A 12436-nucleotide genomic window follows, 5' to 3' on the forward strand; every position below is an offset into this window, starting at 1 on the left:
TAAAAAAAAAGCAAATAGTAGCTTAGATACAAATACAATGCATTTAAAGGTTGAATAAATTATGATCTAAGTTTACCGGAAGCATTATTATATATGAGTTAATAAACAAACGGATGCGTTTTTTTCAATTAAATATTATGACATTCTTCAACGGCATTTAATTACAACATTAAATACTCACATTGAATAAAAACGGTAAAATATACGAGTGTATTGGACGGTTAAAATTTTACGAGGATAAATATAATGATTTGAAATTTTGACCACATGAATCACAATATGTGTAATCATATTTCACAATTTAGTAATATCAGTGAAGAATCCTGGACAGGAAAGCTGTTGGGTTTTTCTGATGAGGAATTCTTAGTAGCATGTTGGGTAGTTGGTGGTGTCACACCCTTGAACTTTTCTTTTGTAACACTGTAACACCAAAATGTTATTTACTAGAAAACGCTCTCCCGCAATATCACACCCTACAATATTTTGTTACATCTTAGGTAATTTGATTATGCCGCGATGAACAGTCTCAGGCAGCTGTCATTTTTCCCCTTTCCTTCCAATAATAATTATATTTCTTCCAATTTACAAAGAACATTGGCAAAGTGTATTTTTACATATTCCTCATGTTGGTGGCTCTATCTATTAGTGATAACCCAATTTTCCATATTTTCCATCACCCTTTAATAATTTTATTTTAATCTGTACCAGAATTATCCAAAAGTGTTTCAGCAGTTTAAGTTTCAAGAAAGCGTAATAAAAAGTCAGGTACCGACTTACTATAATTTGGTTTTATAAGTTTGTAACTTTAGAGCCCCCTGGGAAGGCCGGAGGCTATATATTATTACAACATTTGTTTAACCCATATTTGCAATAAAGAATTTTGATTTTGATTTTTTACTCTAAATCCTCTCTCTCTGCCTCTTGATGACGGGCGCCGATCTTTAATAGCTCCATATTAAGGAATTAGATCTTTTAAATAGATATTGACTTTAGTTCGTGCCCGTTGGACAATAAATAGTCTCGCATACTCTTTAATTGAAAGAAAAAATGACTGGTCATGTTTAAAAAAAACATAGCCACGCCAACTCTAGTGTACTTTAGCTCTAAACATTTTAATTCCCCGCAATACAACAGGAAATTGATGGCACTTTAAAACATTTTTAAATCGTTTAGTCATCCTGAAGCAGTATTTAATAAGACCACAAAATAAATATCACCAGGCAGCTGTCCAAGGCCCCAAGGCCCTAACCCTGCGATTTGATATGTTACTCGTATTTCATTCCGGCCTTAGCGGCTGTATTTGTAATATTTATCCACCGACTTATGAGAATGGAAGTTGTGTGTTCAGTGTTCAGCTGGTGCTCCCGCCAATACTAAATACTTTTATATACATTACCCCTCTCAGAAGACTCGTGCTTAGCAACGAGCCGAATTGGTGAATGGGTTGTTAATGATGATAATAATTATATACATTAAATAGATAATACGTTTAAAGATCCAAAGCCTCTCAAAAAAAACTTTTTTATTATGTTCGACTGGATAATATCCTTGTCTAGATCCTTGAATCCTGCTTCCTAATAAAGCCATTGCACGGTTCAAACTCTATTTTTGCCTGCCTATAATCAAGGGCGTCACCAAGAGGGTTGGGAATGAGACAGGCCTCCCCTTCCAAGAGATACCTACATGAAAAGAATGCTTGCAGCTTTTACAAAATCACTAAGGTCTATTTAATCTATTTTGTTATTTTCAGTATACAATTGTCTTATTAAGTATATAAAAGTATCAATACAGTATATCTACGCATCGTCAGTTCAATAGTTGGTTTGACCCGCCGCTTACGATGTTTCATATTAAACTATTACTTAAATCCATTACCATAATCCCGTCTAGCATTATCATAGGCTTTGTATCAAAAGCCAGATGCGACTCGATGCTATACAAACGAGTCCCGTAACTTTCTACTATGTCTGGTAGTGCCAGCGCCGTTGACCGTTGGAGGCTCTTGCGCCACGTGCTCTGTCGATGATCACCTTGAACTTTACGCGATGTTGATAATAATCGCGGCGTTGGTTACAGTCGAAGTGTGTAGTGCGGGCAGAGTCAAATATGCCTAGGGTTTGTACCGCAGGAATTCCATATAAATACGTGATAGCCGACGCCCTGCGATTTCACCCGCGTAGTACCCGTTCCCGTAAGGATACGGGGATAAATTAAAGCCTGACTGTTATTCACAAATAACGTGATTTTCTAGTGGTAAAAGAATTTTCAGAATCGGTTTTTCAGATCCAGAGATTACCCCCTACAATACCACAAGTGTGCGCTTGAGCTTGAGGTTACAACTATCTGGAATTACTGTAATACTAATTATTGTACAAGTAAATAAGTCAAAATTCTTAGTTTACAAGTGCCCAAATTTGATGAGCTATACATCAACTTGATAATAACAGTTACTTTATGTGGCGTAACCTGCTGTTATTTATGTTGTTAGGATAAGCTTTGAGAAAGAATCATCTCAGTCAAAAAACAAAGAACTCAACCAGATTATTATTTTAAAATATTCTATTTTAAAATAATAATTGCGTCAGCGTCGTCTAAATTTATAAGTCATCTGCGTCGTTTAAATTTATAAGACATCTGCGTCGTTTAAAATAATCGTAATAAATAAATTACTTCAATACACACATTTTGTCTAACTTAGTTTGTATTTGAACACGATCTCACCCTGATGGTTGTTAGATGAAACTACCTACTTAAAAATTGCCTGTTCACTCTTGTTTTTTTAATGATAGGGATGAAAATTGAAGATAAGGACGAATTCGGATGTTGAAATTATGAAAAAAGATGAATATTGATAGGCAATAGGAAAACAAAAGCTGGCTGCAGCAAATTTTATTAGTACCTACGTATCAAAAACAAGAATACAAAACTTTTGGTAATATAAGAAGTCTACAATGTTATCTGGGCAAAACAAGCTCTGCACTATATACTACTTCGGCTGCAACATACCGACATTACAACTTAACCGCAATAGTGGCTTAAAATTAGCATTCGTTTTGAACTTCCAACCGGACCCGCGGTCAGAGTAGCCCGCTGGGCCCTATCTGACGATCAGGCAGATGTAGCCATCGCAACAGGATATCATCTAGCTTTCGTATCTAGCTGTATCATATCTATTTGTATTATACAAAATATAATTTGCATAATATACTTTAGCTGCCTCGTTGGTTCAGTCCAGCCTATGTGGGTCCAGGGTTCGAGTCCTATTATGAAATAGGCTAAAACTCACGTGATAAACTTTGAAAGTGTGGATCATGCCGAGTTACAAGGACCAGCTCATGAATAAGAACCCTATCTAGGTCTATAGCTGTAAGTAATACGATAAAGATCCGATGGTCAAAGATATCAGCGCCATTCTATCGTGATTGAATTTATTTCCGACATATTATAAGAAGTCATTTTACCTAAATTTATATAAATAATTTATTCAAAATTTTTGACGGCCTCCGTGGCGCAGTGGTATGCGCGATGGATTTACGGAGGTCCTGGGTTCGATCCCCAGCTGGGCCGATTGAGGTTTTCTTAATTGGTCCAGGTCTGGCTGGTGGGAGGCTTTGGCCGTGGCTAGTTACCACCCTAACGACAAAGACGTACCGCCAAGCGATTTAGCGTCCCGGTACGATGTCGTGTAGAAACCGAAAGGGGTGTGGACTTTCATCCTCCTCCTAGCAAGTTAGCCCGCTTCCATCTTAGTTTGCATCGTCACTTACCATCAGGTGATATTGTAATCAAGGGCTAACTTGTAAAGAATAAAAAAAATATTTCAACTTACAGTTAAAATGGGCAACAGTAAGTCAGTCCGTGCGAGTCACTTCCAGCGCCCCAAGGAGGCTGTCGAAACGGAGGAAGATGAGCTGCCTGAAGAAAACCACATCAGCATTTCCAACAAAATGGTAACTGCCACGATCTAAATATACCTATAGAAGCGAAGCCTCATCACGAAAACTCAAAAACAGCTTGACGTAGTCTCAAACGGTGAAGGAAAAACATTGTAAGGAAACCTGCATACCAGAGAATTTTTTTAATTCTCTGCGTGTGTGAAGACTGCCAATCTATTGGACTATTGGCCTAACCCCTCTCGTTCTGAGAGGAGACTGGAGCTCAGCAGTGGCAGTTGGGGTTTTGTTTCTTCCAAGAAATGTATTTGGGAGAATAGCCAATACGGAACATTATCTTTCTTCTTTGAGTTTATCTTTCTTCTAAGATTTCAGTAAAAAAATTCAGCCCAAAGTGCAAAAGTCGGGGGTGCTACATACAACCCAGTGCTTTGGAGAGTGCTTTAAGTCATCGGTTCCGGTCTCCATCATCATTGACATCTCATAGTGGGCATCACTAAATCAAACAATATCCTGCCCACGAACTTCGGGTCTAAGCTCTCAAAATCTCCTCCCTATAAGGAAGGAGTTGTGGCCCAATAGTGAGCCGTGAAATATACTGATAACTATGGTGAAGTTAGTGGGCCATTAAAATATACTGATAATTTCGGTGAAGTGATATCTATTGTCAGATTGAACGCCTAGTGGAAGACGCTGCATTGTCAGGTGGAATAGACACGGGCGCGTCTCACGCTAAAGGCGACTTCAAAGAAAAGATGTTCATAGAAAAACTCGAGATTTTGGACGAAAACCATACAAACAGATTCGGGTAAATTTAACTTGCTTTAAGGATAACTGAAATTAGTATGAGATCCCTTTAAGGGGTGATAGTAGAGATCATTATCTATCAAATTGCATTAGGTTTTATGGGGCACAAATGTAATACAAACTTTATTTCGTGGTTTCACTAGAATTTTCAATACCTCGGGAACAGTAGGTACTTTTTTAGAAGTATTGTTTTTCGCTTTTTATGTATGACAACCAGTAGGTTGAAAAGTTATCATTAATGTTATCTGTTGCATAGTTAAACATTTTTTATTAAATAGTTATTACATTACAAGTTTCCGATAAAGTTAATTAAGCAAATTAATTATTATTGAAACTATTATCTTGTTATGGTAACAAAGAAATAAGAACCATTGCACTAACATTGTATTTATTGTAAACTAGCGGACGCCCGCGACTTCGTCCGCGTAAAATTAGTTTTTTTAGAAATCCCTCGGAAACCATGGATTTTCCGGGATGAAAGTAGCCTATGTGTTAATCCAGAATAAAATCTATTTCCATTCCAAATTTCATTTAAATCGCTTTAGCAGCCGCAGCGTAAAGGAGGAACAAACATACACACACACACACAAACTTTCGTCTTTAAAATATTAGTGTGATAGCGGTCATGCTTTCGCTTTCGCTTTTACTTATGTACACATCTTCCCTACCCCTACCTTACCCTACTCCCTACCTAAATCTACCCAATCCTACTGTGCCCCTACTTTTCCCTTACCTTACCGCTAATCCTAACCCTACCCTACCCCTGCCTTACCTCTACCCTACCCTTACCCTACCTCTACCTTACCCGTACCCTACCCGTACTCTACCCTACCCGTACCCTACCCCTACCCTACCCTAACCTACTCGTACCCTACACCTTCCCTACCTTACCCCTACCCTTCCCCTACCTTTAGCAAAATCGGTCCTGCCCTTTGAGCGTGGTGCGATGACCAAAGGACTATTTCCCAAGAAACTAAAGAGGGGTAATCTCTGGATCTACTGGACCGATTTAGAAAATTCTTTTACCAGTAGTAAGCTACGTTATTTGCGAGTGTCATAGGCTATGTTTGATTCCCATATTCACACAGGAACGGGAACTACGTAATTGAAAGCGCGGGGCGTCATGTAGCGGAATTTCTGCGTCTTTTAGAAATCTTGTATTATCTCCGAAACTATTTTACTAATTAACATACTATAAAGGGCAAATCTTATCTCCTTAATATCCTTGTGATTATTAAATAATTTATTTTGATAAGGATTTAAGTTAAGTAGCATAAATAATGACGCAAACCTAAGTATATAAAATTAATAATTTTTAAAACACAAAAGGTACTATATCTGCTAATATATAGAAGATAGATATATGGTGTCGCGGACTTTTTTGTGGAACTTTTAAAGATACATAAAGTCTCTCTACATTAATTTCAATTTTACACAATAGTTAAGGCAGCGCATGCGAATAAGTCTGTTTTAGAGGATTTTCAGTCCGACCTGTATGACAAAAACTGTGATAACTCGGCTAATATATATGGAACCAATATAAAATATAGCCTATAGCACTCCCCGATAATGTAGCATTCTACTGGTGAAAGAATTTTTGAAATCGGACCGGTAGTTCCGAAGATTACCCCATTTAAAAAATGTGACAAACTTACAAACTTACAAACTTTACCTCTTTATAATATTAGTGTAGATTAATAACTTTAAACTTACTAAAGAATATCGTCGATAGAATATAATTCCAAAAACATTCACTTCCTTTATCAACAATTTTTAACTAACAAGTCTGTTTCTTGAATTATTTACGAGTATAAAAACGTATTTAGATTAGGAAAGGGTCCGAAAATCCTTAGAATAAACTCTTAGATATAGTTTGCTTTTAGTCTTAAAATGAACTAATTTGCATAGATATATAATCGGAGCCTTAATGCTTTTGAGAACGATTGATGGGTTTGATAACATTCATTGAAGGATTTTAAAAATTAAGTCCTCATTTTGCCTGTGTGTTTTGACGAAATGAAAAGTATAAATTGATTCTATCTGCAACAAATGGCTTCTTTTAAAAGAAATAAAAGAATGAATTGATTCCTGACGCTTGCTTCGTGAGCGATATTAATGGGGTCATTATTTCTTCAGAAGCATTTCTAGAACATCAAAGAAGATATATTTCTCAACGATCGATCATTTAAAAAGGCTTTTATATGGGCTGATAAATCAGACATACAGGTAAGTTATACGTACCTGTATATCTTTTATACCTACATATTCGGTATATATGCGTAGCTATTATTAATTAATTGTCAACGTCTACCACCGAACATATTCTGAGAAATAATGTGTTAAAATTAATAAAAATAACATATTAGTAGGCGACAGTCTATTAAATAACATTAACATGAAACTTTTTCCTTGTTTCCAATAAGACGTCGATTTCCTCACAAGATGATTTTTTCAATGAATTTTTATGAACGTCGTCAAGTCTCTGTAACTGCGCAATCAATTAGACTGGCTACATAGTTGGGATGACTATAATCTTTAGTAACTACTTACCTACAATAAAAGGGTAAAATCCTGGTATCAACCTAATAAATAAATATATATACATTACTATTTAGCCTCAAAGTAAGCGTAGTTTGTGTTGAGGGTACTAAGATAGCTTATTTCATCCTATTAATTAATATAGAAATACACCAGAACCATGCTCACCACCCAAATATTTGGAAAGGAAATGGGATTGACTATCTTGTCTAGATTAAAAGAAAAGAACCAATTCTCAAAACAATCATTTTCCAATAAACAAATTAATAATAATATAATGCATGTATGTATATAATTGTTCTAAGCTCATTAATCCAATTTATTTTCGTTAATTTAAGAACAAGTTAACAATAATTGTAATTAGGTGTAAAATGACTAGCGATTTAAACCTTCATTTTTAATTTGTTTGTTGGTAAACAGTGCACATCGAATATGGCTTTATAGGAATTTTTGAACAGGCTGCTGCCCCTTAAATAAAGGAATATTTATTAAATTATTTATAAAATGCATTCCTTGTTTTTATATTCGACGCAATTGTTCTCCGTATCCATAAAATAATAAACTCTGAATAGTAATTGTTAAATTTGCAAGTTACTTATCTGCAAATTGTCCTTCGATAATGAACCCGGATGGTGTAAAAATAATTAACAATACCTACCTACGTAGGCTGCCATAAAATATCTCATCACTTTATACAATTTCCTACTTACTAAAATCATATAGAAAATGTTGTAAATATGTTCTTATGTTTTTTATCGATGGAAGGTTTTGTTTTTAACCGACTTGCTTTTTAACCGACTCTTGAACTATTTCTTTTCAAACCTATTTAAAATCATATAATTGGCTATTATAATAAACTAGATGACACCACGCGGTTTCTCCAACGTGGTTCCCGCTCCCGTAGGGATACAGGGATAATATATAGCCTATAGCCTTCCTCGATAAATGGACTATCTAACACCGAAAGAATTTTTAAAATCGGACCAGTAGTTCCTGACATTAGCGCGTTCAAACAAACAAACTCTTCAGCTTTATAATATTAGTATAAATAATGAACATCGATTTATTTTATACTTTTCGCTAGTAAAACTCGTATCATCGGTTGAGCTCACATCTGGTTTTTACTTTTTAAAAGAAATAAAACGACATTCGCGCCTAACCGCCTGCTACCTACCGTTCATTATAATGTAACCTGTTGTTCACTACTTATTATTAAAGAACTGGACAAGTGCGCGCGAGACCACGCGCTGTGTAGGGTTCCGCAGTATCAGTTCCAATAGTCTGATAGGCTAAAAATCTTTATAGCATTTTTTTTTAATTAAAACGTCGTAGCTGCTACTACAGCAGTTTACCAACAACAAATTTAAAATGAGGGTATAAATCGCTAGTCATTTCACACCTATTAATAATAGGGATGATGACAGTTTTTTAAATTGTATATAAACTAAGAGTATACTAATAGCAAAGCAATTTTGTAAAAGTAACAGGGTATCTACGATCATTACTTTCGGAGCTACAGGGATATAAAGGGTCAGATTTGCGGCGCTGCTGCGGATCCCTGAAGAACGCTCCATACAAAATGGCACGATTTAGTGACGTCGTTGGCTCGCTGATCATTAGGTTTGTATGGGCGTTCAAACAAAATTACTAATATCTTTGTTATTTGTGCGTTTATGTTTATAGTTCATTTATTGAAAAATGTCACATTTAATGTAAGGAAGCTAAAACTGTATGAATTTTCAACTAATTACGATAAAAAAAATTTAATAGATTTTGAAATTTTATATTCTTATTTATTTTACAAATATCCAGTCAATCTTTGCTTTCTATGTATAAATTAGTTAACATTGACCTTATTTACCCGAATGTATCATAAAAATCAATATATTCAAACCTAGTCATCATCCCCATTATAATTAACTTGTTCTTAAATTAACGAAAATAAATTCGACTAATAAGCTTAGAACAATTATATATAGTTTTTAGTTCAAAATTTGAATAAAAATTTTTAAATAGGTAGGTATATAATCTAAAATAAATAATTTTTGAAATGACATGCGTTTTGTACCTTCATTTATAATTTGTTTGTTGGTAAACAGTACACGTAAGCCGTGATAGCCCAGTGGACATGACCTCTGCCTTCGATTCTGGACGGTGTGGGTTCGAATCCGGTCCAGGGCATGCACCTCTAACTTTTCAGTTGTGTACATTTTAAGAAATTAAATAACACGTGTATAAATTAAAAAAAATATATTATAAAAAATATAATATAAAAAAAAAAAAAATCGTGAATTTTCCTAATTCTTTGCGTGTGTGAAGTCTGCCAATCCGCATTGGGCCAGCGTGGTGGACTTTTGGCCTAACCCGTCTCATTCTGAGAGGAGACTCGAGCTCAGCTGTGAGCCGACTATGGGTTGATAACGAAACAGTACATATCGAGTAGGGCTGTAGTATACATGTAGAAGAATTTGGATGAATTTAATTTGCAGGCTGACAGCAGGAGAAGTGAACGCCATTCTGAAACGCGTGGAGAATCGCACCGCCAACATGGTGGGCACGGAACCCGTGTGCGGCGACATCAAGCGCCAGATCATCGAGTGCTACGACACCGCCGACACTGCCGCCCACGTCGCCCACTGCTGGGACACTATCGGTTGGTTTCATAGACAACATTTTAAGTAATAACTTCCGGGAGGGTAAGACGCTTGGTAACGTAACGCGTTACGGCGCCACTCTGGCTTCTCTCACGCATACGGCGGCAGGTTTAAGTTGTCGCTTATGTCGAGAGTTCCAAGACTACTGACTGGGTGTGTGCGACGTCCTATTGAACTGTGACGTCGTTCGTCATCGCAACTACTAGGGTGGGCACAGGTCTATTCTAGGGTCACACCACCCCCCCTCCCGGGCCCCTATATACGCCTATGTGTGGCATACATGTTAATCCGTTGCGACGACTCAACGCAACGCACTAATGAGGCATCTCCCTTTATTTGTTACAAGCATTACCTCGAGCCTCGTATTGTTTTCATGATAGACGACAAGAGCTTCACCCGCCTAGTTCCCGTTCCCGTGGGAATACGGGGATAAAATATAGTCTCGACTCTCACCGCACACCGAAACCACGCTACAGCTACAAACGCCGCCACCAAAGCTGAACGGAGAAACGGACTAATGCGGAGTTATACATGTTAATCCGTTGCGACGACTCAACGCAACGCACTAATGAGGCATCTCCCTTTATTTGTTACAAGCATTACCTCGAGCCTCGTATTGTTTTCATGATAGACGACAAGAGCTTCACCCGCCTAGTTCCCGTTCCCGTGGGAATACGGGGATAAAATATAGTCTCGACTCTCACCGCACACCGAAACCACGCTACAGCTACAAACGCCGCCACCAAAGCTGAACGGAGAAACGGACTAATGCGGAGTTGCGTACTACGTCTGTCCACTAGAGCGGAGCGAGGGTGTGGAGCGGATTTGCAGACAATGTTAAATAAATAAATGTTAAATTTAATTTATTTCACCCCGCTCCGTTTCCCCGCACCGCTTACCGCTTTTATATTAATTTTTGAACTGCTTGTAAGTCCCTGTCCGCTTAAGAGGAGCGGAGATTTTGTGCAATCCTATTGGTTAATATTTTTCCGTTTCTCGGCTCCGCTGCCTCGCTCCGCTTCGGTGGATTCGCAGCCTTACAGCCGTACCTTACTATTACAGCCAAAGTTTTTTTTCGTAATTAGAATATCAGCTATAGGTAGCTATAGAACCTATTTAGCTGATATTCTAATTTCTGAACTATTCTAAAAAATCTGAATTATTAACTTTTACGACTAATTTATTACGGGTCAATCAAGTCACGGTGATTTTAGTTTTGCTGTATTTTATAGCCTAAAAATAAAAGTAAACCCATAAACAATCCTAGGTTACCCAATGTCATGCGAATCTAAATTTTACTTAAAATCATTATTAATTATTACCCACCATAAAATTCAATAAAAGATACAGTATATTTTATTACTACCTGATTGATTTAGGTAATTTATACAAAAAAGTACAAATTAATTAATTAAATATCACATGTCTCGAACGGTGAAGGAAAAACATCGTGAGAAAACCTGCATACTTCTCTGAGAATTTTCTTATTTCTCTTTTTACGTGTGTAAAGTCTGACAATCAGCATTGGGTGGTATAGCCTAACTCCTCTTCTGAGGAGACTCGTGTTCAATAGCGAGCCGAATATGCGTTAATAATAAGATAATACGAAGTAGGATAGATATATCAAACGACTTTTCACGCAGTTTTTCATTTTAAAGTCATCCGAGAAAACTGAGTTTTAGTCGGTCGTCGTTAGTTGAATTCGAAGTCTTGAGTTGGTTGATGTTCATATATAATTTTTGATCATATATGACATGATTTTCACATGCTTTTCAGGTGCGTTCTCCGAGTGCGTGCAAGAAGCGGGCGCGAGACGTTTGCACGCTCGCAGCGAACGCGACGCGCTCGAGCTTGAGCGGCGATCGCGGCACGTCGCGCATGCTCGCGAACATGCTCTCAAGGACCTCAGTTGATTTACAATTATTGCAATAATGCAAATAATAAACGAGCTTAATGCCAATATTGTTGAATATATGTATAAATAGTGTTGATTTGAAAATCAATAAAAAGTTGGATTGTCGGTTAATAGCTTTTTTAATTTTTACTAATATGAGCGATGGCGTATATGTTATATACATGTTGATCCGTTGCGACGACCCAACGCAACGCACTAATGAGGCAACTCTCTTTGTTTCAATAAACAAAGATTAAAAAAACATAATACGAGGCTCGAGGACTACCTTTTTTTTTATTCATTACAAGTTAGCCCTTGACTACAATCTCACGTGATGGTTAGTGATGATGCAGTCTAAGATGGAAGCGGACTAACTTGTAAGGAGGAGGATGAATCCACACCCCTTTCGGTTTCTACACTTTACGATACGATTCGGTTTATTTACGATACGATACGATTCGGTACGATGTTCGTACCGAAAAGCTAAATCGCTTGGCGGTACGTCTTTGCCGGTAGGGTGGTAACTAGCCACGGTCGAAGCCTCCCACCAGCCAGACCTGGACCAATTAAGAAAATCTCAGCCCAGCCGGGGATCGAACCCAGGACCTCAGTCTTGTAAATCCACCGCGCACACCACTGCGCCGCGGAGG

At 37.3% G+C, this 12436-nt stretch overlaps 1 protein-coding gene across 3 annotated transcripts in view; it reads left to right on the forward strand.

The window, feature by feature from the left end:
- Positions 1–11876, forward strand: part of LOC112045774 (uncharacterized) — an 18115-nt gene extending 6239 nt beyond the window's left edge. Inside the window, exons 1-5 of one of the 3 annotated variants that reach the window (XM_024082097.2) lie at positions 649–765; positions 3832–3950; positions 4565–4701; positions 9728–9891; positions 11669–11876. In XM_024082097.2, coding sequence (XP_023937865.2) covers positions 3837–3950; positions 4565–4701; positions 9728–9891; positions 11669–11805 — 552 coding nt within the window. In that variant the 5' untranslated portion in view covers positions 649–765; positions 3832–3836 and the 3' untranslated portion in view covers positions 11806–11876. Of the gene's footprint in view, positions 1–648; positions 766–3515; positions 3951–4564; positions 4702–9727; positions 9892–11668 lie in introns of those variants that run through there. The other 2 variants (XM_024082096.2, XM_052882433.1) reach the window with 2 other exon arrangements.
- Positions 11877–12436: the final 560 nt, after the last annotated feature.

Source organism: Bicyclus anynana, chromosome 7, assembly GCF_947172395.1.
Source record: "Bicyclus anynana chromosome 7, ilBicAnyn1.1, whole genome shotgun sequence".
NCBI classification, from domain to species: domain Eukaryota; kingdom Metazoa; phylum Arthropoda; class Insecta; order Lepidoptera; family Nymphalidae; genus Bicyclus; species Bicyclus anynana.